Source organism: Mastigoproctus giganteus, chromosome 10 (genome assembly GCF_048544385.1).
Source record: "Mastigoproctus giganteus isolate SK-2022 chromosome 10, ASM4854438v1, whole genome shotgun sequence".
NCBI classification, from domain to species: domain Eukaryota; kingdom Metazoa; phylum Arthropoda; class Arachnida; order Uropygi; family Thelyphonidae; genus Mastigoproctus; species Mastigoproctus giganteus.
The window spans coordinates 203,257,128-203,283,109 of NC_143584.1; the positions used below are offsets into that span (position 1 = coordinate 203,257,128).

At 37.2% G+C, this 25,982-nt stretch overlaps 1 protein-coding gene across 1 annotated transcript in view; it reads left to right on the forward strand.

The window, feature by feature from the left end:
- The window catches only part of btv (dynein cytoplasmic heavy chain beethoven), a 696,240-nt gene that overhangs the window by 195,640 nt on the left and 474,618 nt on the right, over positions 1-25,982 (forward strand). The window contains exons 20-23 of the mRNA XM_090384033.1: positions 2,684-2,816; positions 4,790-5,020; positions 8,920-9,042; positions 11,372-11,640. Of these exons, the coding sequence (XP_090240159.1) occupies positions 2,684-2,816; positions 4,790-5,020; positions 8,920-9,042; positions 11,372-11,640 (756 nt within the window). The remainder of the gene's footprint in view (positions 1-2,683; positions 2,817-4,789; positions 5,021-8,919; positions 9,043-11,371; positions 11,641-25,982) is intronic.

The following is a 25,982-nucleotide window of genomic DNA, read 5'->3' on the forward strand; positions in this document are numbered from 1 at the left end:
TGCTGTGTCCGAGCTATAACTGAAGTCTTGTCTAGATGATGCTGCAGTGCTTCTCTTTAACCAGTGCCTCCATTAATTTTCCTGGAACAGAAGTTAAACTAACAGGTCTGTAATTACTTGTGTCACCTTTTTATCCACCTTTGTGAATTGGGGTCACATTTGTACATCTCCAGTCCATGGGTACCTCTGAGTCCAAGGAAGCTCTCATAATTATGACTAATTATGCTTGCTTACGTCCTTTAATATAACTGGATAGATCCCATCCACCCGGGTGCCTTTTTTATGTTTATCTTCAACAATTTCTCCTCCACTTTCCTCTCATTTATTACAAAATCATCTAGCTAACTGCCAGAGTTTAATTCACCTCTTGCATTCCCCTCCCTGAATAACTCCTCATGTGTGAATGTAGATGCAGAATACTCATTTAGTTTGTTAGCCACCTGAGCAGGATCATCAAATGTTGAACCATCAATGTCCAGTGGACCAATCTGATTCATCCCTTTCCTTCTATAGTTTACATAGGTAAAGAACTCTTTGCTGTTTTTCTTTGCATCCTTTGCCAAAGATTTCTCATAATCTGCCTTTGCCTGCCTAATCTCCTTTGTTACTTGGTTATGGACCAGCTTATATCTATCATAGGCTTCCATGTCACCCATTAATTTATATGTATCCCATGCATTTTTCTTTTCTGCCATATGTCTCATTAGTTCATCTGACATCCATTTAGGCCTAAACCTTGAACAATATTTCTTAGTTGGTATGTATAGCCTAGTTACGTCCAAGATAAATTCTTTGAATACCTCCCATTTTGATGAATTTGCTGTTGGTCCCACCGTACTGAATTTAAATACTGTCTCAGAACACCATAGTCGCCTTTACGAAAGCAAAAACCCTTCCCTTTACCCCTGATGGTAGTTACCTCTTTGAGTAAATCTCACTTCAGCACAGTGTGATCACTGCCACATAGTGGTTCTTTTATCTTCAGATTCTTAATGCATAAAGAATCACTACTGATAATCAGATCAAGAGTATTACTACCTCTAGTTGCCTCTCGAACGTGCTAATGTAGAAAACAATCATCCAGTAAATCCACAAAAGCCTTGATAGTGTGTGAGTGACCAACCCACAAATTCCAGTCAGTATCTGGGAAATTAAAATCCCTCATTATAAGACTCTCTGATCTACTGGCCCACTGTATTTCCCTGTACACTTTCTTATTATACTCATCAGAGTCATTAGGTCTATAATACACTCCTACTCTCAATTTTGATCTCCCAATGCTTATGTCACACCAAACTGACTCGACACTGCACTGTCCAGCGATGTTGACTGGCTTCACTTCCTTGGATTTTATGTGTTTCTTAACTAATAGCATAACCCCTCCTCCCTTCCTATCCTGTCTATCCTTTCTGTACACATTGTACGCCCCAAATTCTAGTTCTGCATTCCTTATATCTGTGTGACACCATGTCTCTGATATCCCAACAATATCTGTCTTTGATGTTTTGAGCAATACCTGAAATTCATCAAATTTATTTACCAAACTCCTAGCATTGGTGTATATGCAAGTATACATGCACCTGTTCCTATTCTTAGCTACCCTAACACAACCCATGTGTTTACTTGTACTGCAATGACTCCCAGAAGTCTCTGACATACCCTGTATCTTATTTTTCAGGCTGCTGCTCATTCTAATAGAAGCAGTGCAAGAATCACAATAGGCAACGCTTCCCCAGTAGGGAAGACTGTTGTTACCTATTCTCGGAAACTCTGGGCAGTATGAGGCTTTCTCTGGCCACTTCAGGGCTTTTTGCTCTCTCTCTCTCTCTTCAGTCAATTGGTAGGTACCCCATTTCAAAGCTTATTGACTTATCTCAGTGGGTGTGCAGGTACCCTGGTGTTGCAATCATGCCAACCCAGTTATGAAGTATAACTCCATAATATGAGAGATGCCAAATGGTGTACATAGTAATAATACTAAGAAAAATAAATGCACAAGGCCTAATAGACTACAAATTAGAAATTCACTACAGAACTGCCAGTGATATTTTGTCACAATATTTTGTTCATGGTAGTGAACTTCAAAAGTTGTATAAAAGGTATCGATTTAATTGTATCTCATATTGTGACTGTCTTCACAACAAGTTACCATCATATTGCACTACCTCGAATAAGTACCCACCCACTGAGGATAGACCAATAAGCCTTGAAACAGTGCTGTCTGGGTGACGGTCCGCCAAAAATAAGTAACAATAGTCTTCTCCATTGGTGAAGTGTTACTTATTTGAGATAGTGCAATATCATGGAATACATTGTTGAAGGTAGTCACAATATGAGATACAAATAAATCGATGCCTGTTATACTACTGTTGTAGTTCACTACTACAACATATTGTGAATATATCACTGGCAGTTCTGTAATAACTGAAATTTCCTTATATTTAAACAAAAAAATATTATTTCTTATCTTTCTTTTAAAATATCAGTTATTCATAAAGTAACATTATAGACACTAATTAAGGTAAGAGAGAGAGAGAATAAATCTCCAAGTGATTGTAACCACATTTGCAACAACATATAGATTGTATTTTTCCTGTTATTAATTACTAAACGTGAATAAAATTTAAAATAATATATAAAAGCATTCATTTAATTTTGATATAAAAGTCCTATATTTCTGTAGGTCTATAATGAGTTCTGTTATGAAGGATGACAGAGTGATCTCACTGACTGGAATTTCTAATCTACCTTCTACACTTGTTACTCTTTTGGACCAGTTGCAGCGTTGTCAGAAAGCACTCTCTCAGTTTTTAGAGGTAACATATAAAATTTGCTTAAACTTCTTTTTTGTTAGTTAACTTAGTTCCAAAAGCAGTCTGACATTTGTAAAACATTTGTCAGACTGCTTAAAAACTTTATTAACTAGATAATAAATTTTTTAAAGATTAAAATAAAACCAATTTTATCTTTCTGTAAATTTATTATCTAGTTAAACTTCCTCTTCTTAGTTAAAAAAAATAAAGTTTTTACTCTTTTCGTCTTGTCTTTAAAGGAGATATTTTCTTTTCTGGTGTTATCCAAAAAGAAATAAATGATTGCAAACACTTTATACATACATCATGATAGTTACTTTAATAATTAAGCATTGCATTACAAATCCCCATGCAAGATTCATGTTAACATGTGCAGTGAGTGCGGACAAAGATTACATATCTGTTTTTGTTATTTAATCTTCGTTCTGACTTATTGTGCATGTAAACAAGAACCTGGTTTGAAATGTAATGTATAGGATGTAATGTATAGTCGTGTATAGGATTATTAAAGTAATTAATGTGTTGTATAAAGCGCTTGAAATTACTTTATTCTTGAAAGTTTTTTGTCCTCATTAAAATGGTCTTTTGTTGGTAATTTGTAGCTTAAATCTTTTAAAAATTAAAAAATAAATTAAAAATATTTGAAAAAGTATTTATTTAAAAAAAAAAAATTTATAAATAATCAGGTTTTATAGATTGCCAAAAGTCTTATTTCAAACTGTTCGCAAACAGTTTCATTCATATTCATTGCAGATGTCCTCTTGCACAGGTCTGCCTTAATTTTTCAAAATCAAAATTAAAGAAATCTTTATTCCAGCATTGAATACATGTACAGTAGAACCTGGATAAGAAGTTTTCCAAGAGAGTGGAGGTTTAAAACTTCTTGCGAGAGAAAACTTCTTAGAAGGGAAAATAGCCCATTGTTGTTTTGTATATTTATCAATTACTTGGATGAAGGTATATCAGGCTTAATGTCGAAGTTTGCAGATGATACAAAGGTTGGTAGGGTTGTTAATGATAGTAATGACAGTATGCTACTGCAACAGGATCTAGAAAAGTTGGGCAGATGGGCTGAGAAGTGGCAACTGAGTGTTAACATTAACAAATGCAAAGTACTGCATATGAGTAGAAGTAACCTTAGAGAAATGTACCAACTGTGTGGTACTACACTTAGGATGGTAGAAAATGAAAAAGAAAAAGTAATTGTGCAGTCAGATATGAAGTTTTTTGAGCAGTGCAGACTGGATGCCAGAGCAGCTTAGAGGTTCTTGTCAACGATATACAGGAATTTTGCTAGCAGGGATAAGGAGATGGTTATCCATGTGTATAAGGCAATGGTCAGGGCACACCTTGATACTGCTTACAGGTCTGGAGGTCTCATTTTAGGAAGGATGTAGAGTTGCTAAAACAAGTACAGAGAAGGACAACAAGACTGGTGAAGGGAACAAAGGGCGTGCTCTTATGAAGAAAGGTTTAAGTTTTGCAAATTGCAGTATTTGCAAAAACTGCAGTATTTGTAAAGACTGGGCACCGGCAAGGTGATCTGATTGAGGTGTATAAGGCCTTGAATGATTTGAGCAGGCTCAGTGCTGATGAGATTCTTCCTCTTGCTCAGATTACAAACCTGAGGGGGCATAATTTCAAATTGAGGAAAGACAGTCAGTTGTCGAATAGATGTGTGGAAATTTGCCTTTAGCCAGCGGGTGGAAGTTTGTTTGCTGGAACAAACTTCCATCTGTCATTGTGGAAGTTGGTAGCTTAGATAAATTCAAGAAAGAAATGGACAAACGTTCGGAGCAAATGGATGGGTGAAATTGGATTTTTTTTTTTTGGCTGATGCTGTATAAGCTTGCTTTCTTGCATCATATGCCTCTGCTAATGCTAAGAAATAGTAAGAGAGGGTAAGGAAAGGAAGGTTTTAAGTATTGTTTGTTCATTTCGAAAATAGTAAATTTTACTTTTTTCTTTTATAATAGGAAAAACGTTCATTATTTCCTCGTTTTTACTTTCTTGGAGATGATGATTTGTTAGAAATTTTGGGACAGTCTACTAGACCTAGTGTAATTCAGTCACATCTGAAGAAGCTGTTCAGTGGCATTCATGAAGTGGAATTTGATGAAGGCTGTACCCATATTGTTGCGATGAAATCACTCCATGGCGAAGTTGTATCACTTCAGAATGAAGTTCAAGTAACACCGGATGTAGAGGTATGTATGCCGAATTTCATTAGAATGTTTTGCATACTTCACTGAGTACTGATAACCACTTAGCCTATTTTTGTAATTAGTGCATATCCAAAATAAAATAGAAACTTCAAATATATATAGGTATTATAAGTTTTAAATCTCTTTTAATTTTGACTTTTACTAGTTATTTTATTGTCTGAAGTTCGCTTTAAGAAAGCCCTAAAAAATTCTGTATTTGATGGATATCTTGAGATGCTTTCTCATCTGCAGAAAACTCTGTGTTTTGTGGAAAAGAAACTCTACAAACTAAGTGATAAATGGTTAGAGAAGCATTAACGCAACTTATTTACAGAAAATGGATTAAGATTCTCACAAAATTTTTTTATGGAATTTTTCTACTGTTATTTCTTGACCAGGTTTAACATATGAAATGATTGCAGTGACAATAAAATTCATTCTTGCAGAATAACTTTTGGCTCCACTATATATAGAAAATCCATTTGTACTCTTACTCTCTGACAGTATGTTTTTAACTGTAATTCACTTGCACTACCAGAAGTAAGGTGCTGAAAATGTAAATTCTTTTGAAATTCTTGAATTACTTGTACATGCAATGCAACAATAATAACACTAGTTTACAGATTTAAGTTTGTTCACTAGGGTTTGAATTTCAATAGGTCCTACAGCCGAAATATGTTGCTGTGATTTCAAATATGACTTAGATTTTTTCTATCATATCCAGATACATCACAATTTAAGAAATAAAAAAGTATTGTTTTTTATGAAAGTATATAACTTTATTGTATTTAGTAATAACAAATTGATAGGATTACATTTTCATATATCAAAAAATACATAAATACTAACAAGTATTAATCAAAATTCTGAAACTTTCATTAATCAGACCTTCGTCTCTTTGTTTGAAAAGAACGTTTAATTGTTTTTCTTTTATGTACAGTGCCAGGTTTTTCTCTTTTTAAACACCAGCAGTAGTCGGCCATCATACTTGTATTCCACCTTCCCTGGTACCTCTGCTCCATTTCGTTTATGTCCTGATGGAATCTCTCCCTTGTTCTTCACTCATCTGTGCAGGATTTTCAGGGAAAAAATCAAAATAGGCATGCAAAAAGTAAATTTTGATGCTCATATTGCAATCTAAATTGCAAAGCTTTTCGAGCATATTTTGAATAATTTTCTCATAATCCTGTGATTTATGATTTCCTAGAAAGTTTTCCATTACACTTTTAAAAGCAATCCAGGCTTCCCTTTCGACGTCAGTCATAGTAGTTTCAAACTGAACGTCTAAAACCAATTTTCTAATTTGGGGACCAATGAAGATACCCTCCTTAAGTTTTGCGTCAGATAAACTGGGAAATTTACTGCAAAGGTTTTTAAAGCAGTGGCCATCCTTATTCAATGCTTTAACAAATTGCTTCATTACGCCTTACTTGATATGCAGTGGAGGTAAAAGTATTTTATCTGGCTTCACCAAACTTTCGTGCACAATATTTTTTGACCCCGGTGTAAGCTTGTGCCTCCGAGGCCATTGCTTCTTTGTCCAATGCAGTGTTTTAGTTCTGCTATCCCATTCACAAATAAAGCATGGCATTTTAGTGTACCCATCCTGTTGCCCCAACAACATACACAACACTTTTAAGTCTCCACATAGTTGCCAATCGTGATCTTGATATTTAATTTTCTCCAGAAGCAACTTTAGATTGCCATAAGTGTCTTTTAAGTAGACTGAATGAGCAACTGGCACAGATGTGTACTTATCTCCATTATACAAGAGAACACCTTTTAAACTAGTCTTGTTGTTGTTATTTGGTTTTTTAGGAGCATTAGCAACTAAGGCCATATTGCTCCGGGATATGCGGTGGTCATTCCCTGACCTTTCCGCATCCTCCATATTTGGTGGTGACGGGTTTGAACCCCGGTCTAATCAAGAAGCGTGTGCTAACGCATCGCTGCTCCTTCCCACCTGGCTACGGAGGCGCCAAACTAGTCTTAGAAGAGTCTATAAATAGTCTTCACTAGGAACATATGATGGAGCTCCTAAGGCACTTATTAAACCAGCGATATCACTGCAATATACGAGAGGACCTACTTGTGAAAAATACTGTATAAACTCCCTTTCACGATTTCTGTACCAGGAAAATGATGTACCTGGAGCAAGTAAATTCTTCGCTTGAAATCTGGATCCCAGAATTTCAGCAGCATACTTTGGAAGACCTAAGTCCTTTACTAAATCGTTCAGTTTGACTTGCATGAATTGCTGTGGCATTAAAATATTTTCTGGTTAATAACATTCCTCTTCACTAACCTCTTTAGCTTCTGCTTTGGTGGAAGAAGATGTGGACTCCAAAGTTTCTGGTGGAGGTTTTACAGGCAGATCAGGTCCATGCAGGACCGATCTTATGGCTGATGGTAGATCTGGATATTTGATGTCCTTTTTATTTTTTGAATTGCAACATTTAACTTCACATACACAAAAGTAACATTTGGCATAGCTTACTGGCTCACGCCGCTCCATAGGAATAGCCAATGGCAAGCACACCTTTTTTTCCTTGACTCCATTTTCTAAGATGTTCGACCCGTATGGCACACTTTATGCAAGTGCCCACGATTTATCCTGATTGCCTAGTTTTATATCAAAGTATGCATAATACGATTTTTTTACAAAATCAGTAATATTTCGCCTCTGCTTTACAGGAACAAAACAACCACATATGTAACAAAATATGTCGGGACTATTTATACACTTTCTAGTTGCCATACTAAAAGAAAACTAATACATAATGAGAGCTCAAGGCGGTTTTTACAGGAGTACTGTGACCGCATAAGGGATATGCCACTTATATAGGCTCTGTGGTTGAGTGGACTGTACAAAGTGAGTGCATGCTCAGACAAGTTTAACCCGTAACTACACACAGGAGTCTCCCAGACTGCACTTGGAAAATAAAATTCTGGGAATCACGGTGGACCAGAAGAGCGGGGTGGAGGGCCGTCTACCTTCCTGGGTCAAGGTCGGCTACCTTGCAGTGTGTGTAGTTACGGGTTAAACATGCACAATCTGTTGTATTTGAGGCAAATATTTGATACTGATTACGAATATAGGGGTATAAAACTTGTAAACTATTGCAGAAACTATAATTATGTACACATTTGCATATAATACCTAAGTAATATTTTGTTAATGAATTGTGAAAAATCTTTTCATGATAGAAACAAACAGACTTCGGTTTAGTAATCAGTAAACATGCATAAATAACTGCCACATACTTTTACTCAAACCCCAGATACACTGTAAACCAGTAATGATTGACAGCACATGGTGCGAACAACTAAAATTAATAATGATGTCAGATAATGTGAGATATAATATAATAATTAATGACTCATGATTATACAGTCAATGTGTAGTTCAACAGTAATGATTGTACAATTTAGTCGTGTATAGGATTATTCAACAGGATAAAAATAAGTTTTTTAAGTCTTTAACTGAACAGTCATACCAAATGTCTGATTGAACTGATAGCACTCACAACAGTTATATGAATGTATAAATAAAGTTTTAATTCTGTGAATTCTGTACAGTTCTTAAAGTTAAGTGTCAGATTACATCTATTTTTGTCTGTTTGTACTTGTATATAAAAAAAAAAATTAATGTGTGATTACAACCTTTCATTATTAATAGCAGAGCTTATAGGAATTTGCACAGTAATAAGCTTTATGATTAAAATTTACATTTGAATTGGATAAAAATTATTGTACTTTTTTTTTAAATATTGGATTATAATTAAGCAAGAATTATAATTATAATTATTTAAGTGTATTCATATGCAGCTATATTTTTAGCAGAATGTAAATATTAATAAAGTTTCTGTTCTAAACCAAAATTAATAATTTTTGAAATATAGGTCTGGTTGAGTGAACTAGCTAAAGAAATGAAGAATACACTGAAAGTTCTCTTAAAGCAGTGTCTTAAGATTAGTCGTGAACAAGGTTCAGAGAGTGTGGATCCTACAAAGTTTCCCTCACAGGTAGATAAAAATACCATAGTATTAAAAGCATATGCTATCTTTAAATAATAAATCTGTAGTTGATATTGTGTATTTATTTTACCACTGATATACGTTTCATAACATTCATTAAACAAGCCAAAATGTTTTATAATATGGCATTAAATATAATAGCTATTCAAATTAATTCTAAAAACATTAAACAGGGAGGACTGGTTTGGACTATACAAATGCCCTGTATACATGGAGCTAGATATGCATATCCTGGTACAGTACAGAGTACAAAACATAGTACTGGAAGTGTGTGTAGCCCATGTGCAGGAATACCTGCAGGCGATTTTATTGCATGTATGTTGTTTACATTTGGACAAAAAATAAATGCTGCAAGTTTGCAACTGCCACCAACAAGAGTAGATTGTTTGTTAGTCCTCTGCAGACATGCCATGACCTGGAGAAGCACATCATTTTATTAATGATACAACAACCACAAATGTGAATGATCTGATACAGACATATTACATCCCAGTGTTGGTATCATATTCATTATAACATGTGACTGCTTGTGTTATCAAGAGGTGGGTGTCAAAATAGCTTACAGATTACCAAAATAATGTGCATGTACTGTGTTTACAGTATCTTATGTATTACCAGCAGATGTGTATTAGCTTCCAGCAGCAAACTGCTGATGAATATCAATCATGGTACTGTCACCATTATGAACTGGAAACAAGATTAAAGCAGAAACATCAGTGTTCACTGCCTCCAAGAAATATTTCTGATGTATACAGCAGCAGTAAGATCTTCACATTTTTATTTGTTTACCCTCTCTTAATCAGTGGAACTTTTTCCTCATGCCACCACAGTAGATGTTGAATGTCACCAAAACACTTAGGCTATTTGTAGTAGGCAATAAACGCACCTATCCAGGCATGTGTTTCCCCCCCCTCCCTTTCCAAGGTATGGATCACAAACGACAGATTTCATTGAGAGTATATTCGTTTTCAGTGAAAAGTAAAATACAGTCCATTCCGGTTATTTGGGACACATCGGAACTAGTGCATTTTGGCCTGATTAAGCGGCTGCCCCAATTATCCGAAGTTTCACGTAAATAGTTAAAAATACAATGTACCCCCCCCCCCCCTTTACAATTGGTTCACTGTACAATCAAATCACATTAGGACGAACTCAACATAGTAAAGTACCGTTCACTATACGATGTGCAGTAAGCACCGGTCATTGTGATCACGTTTGTGAATTGAATTTTAATTCTATTAAACAGCGATTCTAATTAGCGAAAATAGGAGGAATATTATCCACAGGCTATAAAAGCAAAGATATATTAAGCACAAATTTACCCTTTATTACCTTACCGGTCAGGGAATGACCACCGCATATCCCCGCAGCAAGATGGCCTTAGTTGGTAATGCTCCTAAAAAAAAAAAACAAATATCAACAAGGTACCTTACCAATTAAAAAATTAAATGATACGTGAAAATCGGAAGAATATACATGATAATCGGAATAATTAATACGTACTGTAATATGTACATATGAACTAGTTGACATTTCTGTTCACTGACATTTGTGGGTGGGGGTTAAAATTTAAAACAGTAAAAAGATAAGCAATCAATAACAAAGAACACGGCACACACAAATTGCAAGTAACACAATACATGCAAGTGAAAACGGAGTAACGAGTTACAAAGCTTTAAAAATAGGAATGAAGAGAAGATCTGAAAATTAATTTTTTTATATGATTGAAGATTTCATGAAGTGTAAACACATTTCACCATAATAACCCACAGAATTCCAGCTGTCAGTATTATTGCAAATTCAATAAGATCGAGTTTACTGTCCGTTTATGATAGATTGCACTAACAGAAAAGCCCAATAAACAGGTGACTGCTAATTGTTTTTATTGTTTTATGGTTGTGACCTCCAGAATTTTGACCGAACCATGTGGTATACCATCGGAGACAATCGTAGGGTAATCTCCAGTGCTGCGGTCTCCTGCCCCGATTAAACGGCATGCTGTCCCAATTAAGCGAAGTAAACCCTGGCTATTTTCTCTATTGGTTTCTGTTTTTTAAGATTTGCCCCAAATAAATGGCTGCCCCGATTAACCGGTGGCCCAAATAACCGGAATCCACTGTATATACATTTTTTATATTCCATTTGAACAGTGTTTACAATTACTGATTCTTTCATTTCATTTATCAGTATTGCATTTATCATATTGATTACAGAATGCTTTATTATGTTAGTATGATTTATTTTTGCATTTGTGTAACTAGTAAACTATCATTATTCTGTAATTCAAAATTTGTTTATTTGCTTTTTTTTTTTACAGATTCTTTGCTTGACTGAACAGATTTTGTTTACTGAAAGATGTGAAGCCGCCATTAATAAACATGTGTTGCAGTCTTTTTTGAATGAAATGCAAGTTCAGTTAGAGTCTTACACTAATGTGGACTTATTTAGTGATTCAGATAGCCATGTTCTTCAGCTGAAGTTGAAAGCTCTAATTTTAGACACAATTCATACCATTGATGTTGTGGAGCAGTTGTTAGAAAGCAGAGTGAAGAGCATTGATGATTGGTATTGGCAAAAGCAACTTAGGTATTTATGTCAATGAAAAATTTTATCTCATAACTGTGTACACATTATTCAGCATGCATTGGGATACTGAGAGAAATAGAGATGGTGGCCTGAGAAAGCCATATCTGGTGTGGACAGTGCAGTCTATAATGAACACAGTAATCCTTTAGTAGTATGCTCTCAACTAAATTTGTATATATAAGTCCTGGAATTTGCACCACTCATTTCATCAGCTAGCTCATTTATAGAATTAGGCTTCTTGGCCTGACTTTTAGATGCTGCTCCAAAATATTTTAAAGCAGAGGTTTCCAAACTTTTTTTTACCTTCAGTTCCCTCCCCCTAAATATTTCTTTCATCCCCCAATCTTCCACAACAAGGACAAATAGTATTAGTATTAGTATTAGCCATTTTGCCATTCCATTAGTGTTAGCCATTCCACAGTGTAGCAATTCCACATTAGTGTTAGCCATTCCACAGTGCAGCAAAAGCCTGTGGCTTTTGCTGCACTAGCCAAAAAAAAAAAAAAAAAAAAATGTAGATAAGAAAATACAAATCACGCTCTTTCCTTATCATGTAGATAACTATACAGTTGACCTTTGAAAATACTGATTGAAAAGCTGGTTTACTTCAGTATTTTCAGCAGTTCCTTACCTTAGTGATGAACTGGTGCGATGCAGAACCTCAATGTGCTGATGAAGGTAAGTTCTTTCTCCATAGAATTTCCACAGTGCAGATGGCAGAATTTTATTCTGAATATTATGGTAATCATCAGCATTCATGGTTCCATACACAATAGCCATTAGGCCTAGACAAGACCACATGAAAAAGGAAAACTTGGAAATTAAACTGTCACCACTAAACTTCCCTATGAATAAAGTCATGTAGAATTTGTAAACTGCACGTCACCATTATTAGGCACATACTCACCAAGGTACATCCATATGATCTGTGGTTTTGTTTTGTTTGTTAGTTATGTAGGAGCATTAGCAACTAAGGCCATATTGCTCTGGGGATATGTGGTTGTCATTCCCTGACCTTTCCGCATCCTCTATATTTGGTAGTCACGACGGGCTCGAACCCCGGTCTAATCAAGAAGCGTGTGCTACGCACTGGTGCTCCTGGCTACGGAGGCGCCATGATCTGTGGACTAAGCAGCATGATTCATTATACAGAATCACTGTTTGCCATGGCCACAACATCCATTGCTTTTGTCCTATGCATAATGATAGGTATTTATTGGGAGTTTTGGGGTGAATAGTTTAAATGTGAGCTGTACATGTTTTCGTGCTAGTTGGGTCAACAAATCATTCTGAGAGAGAGAGAGAGACACCAAAAAATGGGATAGTTGGCCAATGGGATATTCTTACTGTGTCATCTGACAAATAGACATGCCTGTAGTGTGGCATTCTGCTATAATTTTTCTTTGGGGAATTTGCTCCAAAGGAAAATTATAGAGTACACTGTCCTTTAATAGACTCCTCAAAACCAGTGCTGCCATCCCACCTTTCAAGTGATCTCTGCCATGGGTGGCCCTTGTTTTCTAAACTAAAGTGTCTCTGAATGCATATTTGAGGTGATGTGTTTCAAGTTTTCTTTTAGCAGTGCATTTTTCCACTGCGTTGGCTTTGCATTAGCAGCACTCTCTTGTTTAGGAATGGACTGGTCTGATCTCTGGCCTACACAAACAGAGTACACAATATGAAGATGGGGGAAAAACCTGGTGCCATCAGACAACTAACACACTTTGCACTTGTAGTTCATATGAGGGGTTTCCGAAAAGTAAGATAATACATTTTTTTTTCTTAATAATCGTGAAAGGGAATGAGATGAAATGCGGTGGACAGATGGACCCATTAATAACATTCAAAATGACTGCCAGTGCAGTGTTGCAGTACTGTCACCTCGCAGCAGATTCCAGTTGCAAAATGGCGGCTGCTGTGCGAGTGTGGTCCAAAACAGGTGTTCATGAAGTTATTCACTTTTTGCAAAAGGGTCTTCACCAAGTGACATTCACAATCAACTGGTTGCTATGTATGGTGAAAAGGTGATGACAAAGAAGCAGGTGTGTTTTTGGTGCAATGAATTTAAAGCGGGCCGTGTTGACATTGGATGGGCAGGCCTTCATCGAGCAAACAGAAGACAACATTTTGTGCATTAAGGGCATCGTTCTTGAAAACATGCAAGTGAAACTGCATGAAATTGCACAAATAGTGAACATGAGTAAGTTGACTGTTCTCGAAATTGTTCATGTTGTTCTTGGCTTTTGAAAGGTGTGCTGCTGCTGGGTGTCCTGACAATTGTCAGAGGAGGACAAAGCAAAATGCATGGGGAGGTGTCTAGAGAACCTGTTGTGATACAACGACGAAGGAGAGGATTTTCTCACTCGCATAGTCACAGCAGACAAAACGTGGGTTCATCACTTTACCCCAGAGAGCAAACAAGAGTCCATGACCTGGAAACATCCACAGTCTCCTGTGTGCAAAAAATTCAAAACTATTCCCAGTGTCTGAAAAGTCATGGCCACAGTGTTCTGGGATCACCAATGCATTCTGTTGGTGGATTTCTTGCCGAAGGGAGGAACGATCAATGCACAGCTTTACTGTGCAACGTGGGAAAAACTGAAAGCTGACATTCGACGCAAACGACCAGGACTCTTGACAAGCAGCATGATTTTGTTGCACAATAACGCAACTCCACACACTGCCCACACCACTTGTGAGTGGTTGCAATAGTGAGGCTTTACTATTGCTACTTGTATCAGATGGTTAGCTGGACTTTTTGTTATTTGGTTATTCTGTCAAGTGGCATCAGGAGTTTCTTCCAACTCTGTGTATCTACATGTACTATGCACTGGACATTAGCTTGTATGGGATATGGCAGTCAACAGCTGTCACAGGTACTGATGCTCACTACAAGACACAAGAACCTGTGCCTTCCATGAGCATGTCAACATTGGACCACCATGTGGAAATCTGTCACTTGGTTTGATGAATCCCATTTCCAACTCTGTTATGCTGATAGATGTACCCACATTTGGAGAAAGCAACACGAGACCATGATATCTGTTTGGTGTTTGGGAGGCTGGTAATGCTGCTGTTACAGTTTGGGGATGTTTTTGTTGCATGCTGTGGGTCCTGTGATCACTTAATCGACGACTTGTGGGAACACCTACCTTGTTATCTTTGCTGACCAAGTACTTCCCTTTATCATGACAGTGTATCCAGACAAGTTGTTGTTGTTTGGTTTTTAGGAGCATTAGCAACTAAGGCCATATTGCTCCGGGGATATGCTGTATTTGGTGGGCACGGGCTCAAACCCTGGTCTAATCAAGAAGCATGTGCTTCGCACTGCTGCTCCTGCCCACCTGGCTACGGGGGCGCCCGTATCCAGACAACTCTGACATCTATCAATAAGACAGTGCACCGGGCCACAAAGCCCAGCAGGTTGCTAATGGGTTTCAGGAACATGACATTGAATTCTCCATTCCGCCCCCATTACTGCCCAGCTCATCCAATCTCAACTCAGTTGTGCGTTTTTGGGACCTACTGGAAAATGACATTCGATGCTCTGACCATCCATTTGACAATGTGCATCCATTGTTGGATTGTGCAATGTATGGGTAGCACTTCCACAGGACACCCTGCAACACCTTGTGGAGTCTCTGCCAAGTGTGTACGGACTGTGTTACAGGCAAAAGCTGGCCCATTAGGTATTAGATAGGTGTTGCTAATACAAAGCCAATTCAGTGTACATGTAAGTACTATACTTAACTCAAATAAGATTCTTATTTCTTATGTTTATTATTTTGTTATCAGTTGTTCAATAAATTTAGTTAATATTACGTCATTCATATTGTTCCAAAAATAAAGTGATCAGAAACAATTTGAACCTAATAAAATGCAGTCGTTATAGAATATTTTGTTATGTTTTTGCAAAAAAGTACTCTAATTCGTATTAATAGTAATAAAATTTTGTTGCATTTAATGATTGATGCATAGATGCAAGTTTTATTGTAATGGAAATCATACACTATTTGTGTTTCTAGATACAAATTTTAATATTTTTTACTAATGCTCTTTTTAATGTATTAAGAAATTTATTTCTTCGTGGGGAAATTTATTTATTGTAATTTGATTATGTCGAAAACAAATTTTTGTCTAAGGAGTTTATTTATGCATGGGTAATGCACATACATCATTTCTACTACCAAAGTAGTTTTAATGCATTGTTTTAATTATATCTTATATTATGAATACCTTCAAGTTATATGGACTTCCATATATTTTGTCTTTGTTACATTTATCCTAAGTCCTCTTCTTTTTGCTTCACTATCCAGCCTGGCCACTGTGTCCTCCAGTGCTCCTTTAGTCCTACTGATAATAGCGATATCATCAGAATATGCACAGACCTTGCACTGTCTTTGTACCAATGTGTTCAGTCACTTATAATTTTCTGACAGCTGCCTCTAAAACCAAGTTAAATAACACAGTAGAGAGTGCATTGCCCTGTCTAACACTAGCGTTAATGTCAAAGGGATTCGTCAACTCATTGTCAATTCTCACCACTGCTTTAGAGCCAGCCAGGGTTGCTTATGTGAACCTTAACAATCTTTGCAGGTATGATGCCCAGGAGAAGGAGACCATTTATCATTTCCTCTCTGTTGAGTGAATCAAAAGCTTATTTGAAATCTACATATAGGTTAAATAAGTGTATATTATGCTCGAATGCTTTTTCCTGTATCTGCCTCAAAATGAAAATCTGGTCAGTTGTTGAGCGATTGGGTCTGAAACCACACTGATATTCTCCAATGATTTTCTCTGAATATGCTGCCAGTATGTAAAAAATAACTCCCAACAAAACCTTGTAAGTAATGCTCAGCAATGTAATACCTCTATAGTTAGAGCAAAGCAGTTTATCACCCTCCTTGTGAATCGGCTGTATGATTCCAAGTGTCCATTCATCCAGGATTTTTACCTCGGGCCATATTAATAGTATCAGATTATGTATTTTTCTCCATAGTGTCACTCCACCATCCTTGAACAACTCTGCAGTTATTCCATCAGCTCCTGGTGCTTTAAAGTTCTTTAAGCACTTAATAACTTTTCAAATTTCTTTGAAACTAGTTTCTTCAATGCATGGTTCTACTGTATAATACAATAGCTGTTTTGTTTCAGTCTTACCTCCTGGCAAAATGCTCTCAAAATACTTTTTCCACTGTTTCAGAACCTCCTTTCTCTCAGTCAGCAAGTCCGTTCGCTATCCCTACAAGCAGTAACTTTTGATCGGAATTCCTATATACTTTCTTTAATCTTATGAAACTTTCTACATTCCTTCTTGTTGTAATGTTCCACCATTTTGTCAACCTTCCTTCTCAGAACTTCTCTCTTTTTCTTTCTACACAACCTATCTTCAGCAATCCGTTTTTCCTTGTAGTGTTCACTATTTGTTCAGCTATTCCACTATAAACATTTTACCCTGGCTTTAAATATTCTTTCAATAAAAATTGAAATAATATTTAAAAAATATTTAATATTTGAGAATATTCCAGAAGGATGTAAAAGATTCCTGCATTTTGTAGACCATTGTAGAAGATTCTAGAATATTCTGGAAAGTGGGAGTTTTTTTGTTTTTTTTGTTAATATTATAGAAGATTGTAAATAATTCTAGATTGTTTTAATTGAAGAATAAGAGCTGTAACTTATAAAATCGAACACTCATCATTCAGAAAAAGTGTTTGGTGTAAGTTTTGCTTGTTTTGTAGTAAACATGATAAGAAATAAGAAACTGAGTGTTGAAAAAAGAAGTGCTGTTATACTCTGTATAAAGAAAGTTATTCCAGAAGTATTGACAAAAACTAGGTATTTCATTTAAATGAGTACAAACTACCATACAACAATTAAAGGAGACTGGTAGTTATTTAAAGGACAAGCCACAATCAGGATGACTGCATGTAACAAACAGAAGCACAAGATAAGACCATAACACTGATTTCTAAATGCAATCAATGACTTGCTGCACCTGAAATCCAAGCTGAGTTCAACAGGAAGAGAGAAACTCGCATGTCTACATTCACTGTGAGACTTTGTCCTTATCGAGCAGGACTTCATGGTTATGTAATGGTTTGAAAACTCTTATTAAAACTGAAAATTGAAAGAAACAGTTGGCTTGGCCTGCCTAAGAGCCATCAACACTGAAAAATTGAAGAGTTGAAAATGTACTGTGGAAGAATGAATCCAAATTTCAAATTTTTGGATCCAAGCATAGAGTTTAAGTAAGACAATCAACTGAAGAAAAAAATGGTGCCACATTGTTTAGTGCCTCCAGTCAAGCAAGGTGGTTCCATCATGATCTGGAGTTGCTTCTGTTTTTCTGGAGTATTTGATGACATTGTCAGAATTGAAGGAATTTTAAGAAAAGAAGGCTATAAAAACATTCTTGAACATAATGCAATATCCTCTGGACTTCAACTTGGTGGAAGAAATTTTATATTTCAACAAGACAATGACTTAATGCACTTTCTAGCAACTAAATAACAGGAGGCAGATATTGCAAATTATGGAATGTCTACCCCAGTCACCTGACTTAAACCCAATAGAGCTTGCATGGGATCATCTAGACTGCCAAGTCCATGAAGTCTGCCCATCATCATAAAATTTATGGGAAAGTTTGCAGAAAATGCTAGTCAAGGCGCTATTATAAAATTGATCACCAGAATACCACATCTCTGTAATGAAGTGATAAAATCTAGCAGAGGATATTTTAATGAAAAAGCAGTATAGTTGTTAATATTAATTATTTTAATATTTTTTTGCTGTAAATTTTCAATGCTTAATAAAAATGAATAAATTGGGGTGCGAGGTTATTACCATGTTGACCAAGATTTTTGCAGCTCCGGCGAACGCTAAGTTTTCATTTATATTTAGTTGTTTTATTGACTTAATTGTTATACTAAATTATTTTCTATAAGTAGCATTATAGTTCTAGCCGAGCTCCATGAATTTTTTTCGAATTTAGATAGTGATTTTAAAGTTAATACTTAGTGTCTGTAGATTTTACATTTGTAACTTGCCGCCATTGTTATATAATATGGAATAGCGTAAAGTTTAATGTAAAACTAGATAGCGAAAAATGTAGCACTGTGTTAGAAATCTGTTCGATTAGTATAGTATTATCAATTAATCAGTAAAATTTATTAATCTTATTAAAGTTCATTGTTAACTAAATTATACTGAATCATTACCCAGACTAGAGCTGCAAAGCAAAGATCACAGACTAGCGAGAGTGCTGTGACTCAGGGAAGAAACGAAGGGAGCGATTCTCCAATGCATCACAGTCTCAAAAAATGGGCGAAATGTGAAATGTTTGCAGACCTGTCTAGAGCAGGACACGATCTAGCCAAGGAGGCTAGATCGTGTCCTATTCTTCACAGAGACTGTGAAGAAATTAGGCACCAACTCAGCGTTCTGATGGGCTTCTATGATAGTTTTAGGTGTATGGTAAATGCCCTCAAAGAAATTAATATGAGGGTCCCATCAAGCTCTCAGCTTCCCAACTCAATGCCAGAGCTCATTCCTGTGCATCAGGCAACACAGAGGCAATCTCCAAGGCAGAATGCTCTGGTCCCAGAGGAACTAGTTATTGTCTCTGACTCTATTGTCAGGAAGATGGGGAATATATTACGCAAAAAGAATAGGTGGAACAGGACCAGGGTATGTCTGCCAAGGGCAAGAGTTGATGACGTTATATAGACAGATATCATCTTTTAAGGGCACAAAAGGTGATATTGTTGTACACATTGGCACTAATGACCTTAAGAGTAGGAGACTGGCAGAATTACTTAACAAATACAATTCAGTGTTGAAAAAAAGCCATTAGTTAGGGTTGAATTTGAAAGTGTCTGCAGTTCTGCTATTATACGATAGGAGGGAGTATATGATGAGAGCCTTGTCAATCAACTCGGCCCTGGAGAGATTGTTCAAGGCTCAAGGGGTAGAATTTTTCTCAGCTTGGTCAGTGCTTTATTACAAGAGAGACTGCTTATATAGGGATGGGATACACTTAAATAGAAAAGGTGCATTTGCTGATGCTATCGAGGCAGTGTTAGGTGGGTCAGAAAACAGCCAGATTGGGTGGGGATTCTCAGACTAAAAGATTAACAGTAGCTGCGGGCAGAGGCGAAAGTGATTCTTGCACTACTTCTATTATAATGAGCAGCAGCCTAGAGAGCAAGTTGCTGGGGGTGTCAAGAGCTGCTGGGAGTCATCATGGAACAAGTAAATACATGGGCTGTGTTAAGGTAACTAAGAGTAAGAACAAGTGTATATATACTTGCATGTACACTAAGGCAGGGTAAATAAAATTTGATGAATTTGAAGTGCTGATCAAGACATCAAAGGCAGATATTGTTGAGATATCAGAGACATGCTGTCACACAGATATTAGCAGTGCAGAATTGGAATTTGGGGAGTATAATGTGTATATAAAGGACAGACAGGGTAGGAAGGGAGGAGGGGTTATGCTGTTAGTTAAGAAACACATAAAATCTAAGGAAGTGCATCCAGTTGACAATGTGGAGAGGACAATGTTGAGTCTATTTGGTGTGACATAAACATTGGGAGAGTGAAAATGAGAGTAGGAGTAGGTTAAAGGCCTAATGATTCTGATCAGTACAATGAACAGTTGTGCAGAGAATTAGAATGTGCCAGTAAATCAGAATGTCTTATAATGGGGGATTTTAACTTTCCAGATATTGACTGGAACTTGTGGGTCGGTCACTCACATTAGTCGGTCAATCAGAATGTTTTATAATGGGGGATTTTAACTTTCCAGATATTGAATGGAACTTGTGGGTCAGTCACTCACACACTAGCAAGACTTTTGTGGTTTATTGGAAGATTGTTATCTACAGCAATGTGTTCGAGGGGCAACCAGAAGGAGTATTCCCGTTGATCTGATTATCAGCAGTGATTATTCATGCATTAAGAAGTTCAGCCTTAAATTTATTTAGGCTCTTAACTTCCACAACAAAGGATGGAAGTCTTTTCCACCAACCAACTACCCGCTGGGCTAAAGGCAAACTTCCCGACATCTATCCTACATCTGTCTTTCCTGAATTTGAATTTATGCCCTCTCAGATGATTATTCCAAGCAAAAGAAAAATTCCATCAGGATTGAGCATGCTCAAACCATTCAAGGTTTTATACACCTCAATCAGATCACCTTGCAGGTGCCTAGTCTCTAGACACTGTTCCATTCAATAACCTTGTTGCCCTTTTCTGTACTCATTCTAACAGCTCTACATCCTTCTTAAAATGAGGCCTCCAGACCTATATACAGTACTCAAGGTGTGGCCTGACCATTGCCTTATACAAGTGGATAATCACCTCCTTATCCCTGCTAGAAACATTCCTGTATGTCATTGAAAAGACACTATGCGCTACTCTTGCAGACTGTCTGAACTATTCAGAAAACTTCATATCTGCCTGTACAATTACCCCCAGGTCCTTTTCTTTCTCTACCACTGTCAGTGTAGTACCACAGGGTTGATACGTCACTCTGGGGCTGCTGTTTCCCATATTTAGTACATTACATTTGTTAATGTTAAACTTCAGTTGCCACCTCTTAGCCCATTTGCTCAACCTTTCCAGATCCTGTTGCAGCAGCATAGTGTCAGTAGTGTCCTTAACAACCCTGCTAACTTTTGTATCGTCTGCAAACTTGGACATTAAGCTTGATATACCATCATCAATATCATTTATAAATACAGAAATCAACAATGGACCCAACACTGAACCCTGAGGGACTCCACTAATAACATTAGTCCACAACGAGCAGCAGTGTCCCTAGATTACCACTCTCTGTCTTCTCCCCCCTCAACCATCCCTTTATCCATAGCAGCAATTTGCCTCCAATGCCACACTGCTCCAATTTGTGCAGCAGTCTTCCATGTGCAACAGTATCAAAAGCCTTTATAAGATCCAAATATATGATATCAAAGTTATTTCCTGCATCCAGTTCCCTTGTGACCACATCATAGTATCCAATCAAATTGGTCAGGCAAGACTTTCCCTTAAAAAAAACCATGCTGTGTCCGAGCTATAACTGAAGTCTTGTCTAGATGATCCTTTAACCAGTGCCTCCATTAATTTTTCCGGAACAGAAGTTAAAATAACCGGTCTATAATTACTTGTGTCACATTTGACACAAGTAATTATAGACCTGTTATTTGGGGTCACATTTGCACATCTCCAGTCCATGGGTATCTCCCCTGAGTTCAAAGAAGCTCTCATAATTATGGCTAAGGGTTTGCTTACTTCCTTTGCTGCCTCTTTTAATATAACTGGCTAGATCCTGTCAACCCTGCTGCCGTTTTTATGTTTTATCTTCAACAATTTTTCCCCACTTTCCTCATAGTTATTACAAAATCATCTAGCTCACTGCCAGAGTTTAATTCACCTCTGGCATTCCCCTCCCTGAATAACTCCTCATGCATGAATGTAGATGCAAAATACTCATTTAGTTTGTTAGCCACCTGAGCAGGATCATCAACTGTTGAACCATCAAAATCCAGTGGACCAATCTGATTTATCCCTCTCTTTCTAGAGTTTACATAGGTAAAGAACTCTTTGTTGTTTTTCTTTGCTTCCTTTGCCAAGGATTTCTCATAATCCGCCTTTGTCTGCCTAATCTCCTTTGTGACTTGTTTACAGACCAGCTTATATCTATCATAGGCTTCTGTGTCACCCATTAATTTATATGTATCCCATGCATTTTTCTTCTCTACCATATGTCTCATTAGTTCATCTGACATCCATTTAGGCCTAAACCTTGAACAATATTTCTTAGTTGGTATGTAAAGCCTACTAGCTTCCAAGATAAATTCTTTGAATGCTTCCCATTTTGAATTTGCTGTTGGTAACATCATCAGTTGCTCCCACCGTATAGAATTTAAATACTGTCTGAGACCACCTTAGTCGCCTTTATGAAAGCAAAAACCGTATAGAATTTAAATTCTGTCTGAGACCACCTTAGTCGCCTTTACGAAAGCAAAAACCCTTCCCTTTACCCATGATGGTAGTTACCTTTTTGAGTAAATCCCACTTCAGCACATTGTGATCACTGCCACCTAGTGGTTCCTTTATCTGCAGATTCTTAATGCATGAAGAATCACTACTGATAATCAGATCAAGGGTATTACTCCCTCTAGTTGCCTCCCGAACATGCTGATGTAGAAAACAATCATCCAATAAATCCATAAAGGCCTTGCTAGTGTGTGAGTGACCAAACCACAAATTCCAGTCAGTATCTGGGAAATTAAAATCCCCCATTATAAGACTCTCTGATTTACTGGCTTACTCTATTTCCGTCTACAGTTATTTATTGTACTCATCAGGGTCATTAGGCCTGTAACACACTCCTACTCCCAATTTTGATCTCCCAATGCGTATGTCACTCCAAACTGACTCAACACTGCACTGTCCAGCGATGTCGACTGGCTTCATTTCCTTGGATTTTATGTGTTTCTTAACTAATAGCATAACCCTTCCTCCCTTCCTATCCTTTCTGTACACATTGTACTCCCCAAATTCCAGTTCTGCATTTCTTATATCTGTGTGGCACCACATCTCTGATATCCCAACAATATCTGCCTTTGATGTTTTGTGCAATACCTCAAATTCATCAAATTTATTTACCAAACTCCTTGCATTGGTGTACATGGCACTATACACGCACCTGTTCCTATTCTTAGCTATTCTAACACAACCCATGTTTTTACTTACACTGCATTGACTCCCAGCAGTCTCTGAAATACCCTGCACCTTGTTTTCCAGGCTGCTGTTCATTCCAATAGAAGTAGTGCAAGAATCACTTTTACCTCTGCCAGTGGCTACTGTTAATCTGTTAATCCTTGTATCCCCGAAGCTTGCAATTTTCCAACCCCCCCTAGCACTGCCTCGATGGCACCGGCAAATATTCTTGCACCCTTTCTATTTAAGTGTATCCCATCCCTGTAGAAGCAGTCTCTCCTATTAACAGTACAGACTAGACAGAATTTGCAGATAAAGAAACCACTAGGTGACAGTGATCACAGTGTACTGATATGGGATTTACTTAAATATTTAACTACTATCAAGGGTATAGGGAATGGTTTTTGTTTTTGTAAAGGTGACTACAGTGGTGGTCTCTGACAATTTTTTAATTCTATATAGTGGGATCAACTGATAATGTTACCAATGGTGAATTCTATATGGTAAGTCTTCAGGGACTTAATCTTGGAGGCTGCTAGGCTTTTCATATCAACTAAAAAATACTGTTCAAGGTTCAGGCCTAAATGGATATCAGATGAATTAATGAGACTCATGGCAGAAAATAAAAATGAATGGAATGCATATAAATTATTAGGCGACACAGAAGCCTATGGTAGATATAAGCTAGTCTAATCAAGTTGCAAAGGAGGTTAGGCAGGCGAAGGCAATTATGAGTAATATTTGGCAAAGGACGCAAAGAAAAACAACAAAGAGTTCTTTACTTAGGTAAACTCTAGAAGGAAGTGAATGAATCAGATTGACCCACTTAACATAGATGGTTCGACTATTGATGATCCTGCTCAAGTAGCTGATAAACTGAATTAGTATTTTGCATCTACATTCACACATGAGGAGTTATTCAAGGAGGGGAATGCCAGATGTTTATCAAAATCTAACAGGGAGATAAGTGATTTTGTAATAACTGAGAGCAAAGTGGAAGAGAAATTGTTGAAATTAAACTTTAAAAAGGCACCTGGGGTGGATGGGATCTATCCAGTTATATTAAAGGAGGCAGCAAAGGAAGTAAGCAAACCCTTAGCCATTATTATGAGAACTTCCTTGGACTCAGGGGAGGTCCCCATGGACTGGAGGTGTGCAAGTGTATCACCAATTCACAAAGGGGATTCAAAAGGCGACAAAAGTAACTATAGACTTGTTAGTTTAACTTGTGTTCCAGGGAAAATAATGGAATCACTGGTTAAAGAAGCATTGCAGGATCATCTAGACAAGACTACAGTAATAGTTAAGACACAGCATGGGTTTGTTAAGGGGAAGTCTTGTCTGACCAATTTGATTGGAAACTACGATGCAGTCACAAATGAACTGGATGGAAAAAATAATTTTGATATCATATACTTGGATACGGTCGATCTGCCAACCCGCACTGGACCAGCGTGGCAGATTATGGTCCATTTCCCTCAGCATGAATTGTTGAAGAGGCTTCCATCCTGCAGTGGGTTGATAATGGCTGCACTTTACCTTTTACTTGGATTTCAGGAAAGCTTTTCATACTGTTGCACATGGAAGACTGCTATACAAATTGGAGTGGTATGGCATTAAGAGCAAGTTACTGCAATTGATAAAGTGATGGTTGTGTGGGAGTTGGTAGAGAGTGGTAATAAATACACTGCTTTATGTGGACTAATGTTATTAGCAGAGTCCCCCACGGTTCGGTGTTCAGCTTATTGTTGTTTTGCGTATTTATCAATGATATCGATCAGGGTATATCATGCTTAATATCCATGTTTTCAGATGATACAAAGGTGGCAGGGTTGCTAATGATAATAAAGTCAGTATGCTACTGCAATGGGATCTAGAAAAGTTAGGCAGATGGGCTGAGAAGTGTCAACTGAAATTTAACATTGATAAATGCAAAGTACTCCGTATGGGTAGCAGTAACCCAAGAAAAACGTACCGACTGTGTTGCACTACACTCAGGGAGGTGGAGAATGAAAAAGATCTCGAGGTAATTGTCAGTCAGATACAAGGTAAACAGTTTGTAGTTTATAGAATAGTGACAGTGTTAGGTGGGTCAGAAAACTGCTAGCTTGGGGGGATAAAAGGCTAATAGATTAACAGTAGCCACTGGCAGAGGTGAAAGTGATTCTTTCACTGCTTCTATTGGAATGAGCAGCAGCCTGGGAAACAAGATGCAGGATATTTCAGAGACTGCTGGGAGTCATTGCGGTACAAGTAAACACATGGGTTGTGTTAGGGTAGCTAAGAATAGGAACAGGTGCATGTATACTTGTGTGTACACCAATGCTAGCAGTTTGGTAAATAAATTTGATGAATTTAAGGTATTGCTCAAAATATCAAAGGCAGATATTGTTGGGATATCAGAGACATGGTGTCACACAGATATAAGGAATGCAGAACTGGAATTTGGGGAGTACAATGTGTACAGAAAGTATAGGAAGGGAGGAGGGGTTATGCTATTGGTTAAGAAACACATAAAATCCAAGGAAGTGAAGCCAGTGGACATCGCTGGACAGTGCAGTGTCAAGTCAGTTTGGTTTTGGTATGACATAAGCATTGGGAGATCAAAATTGAGA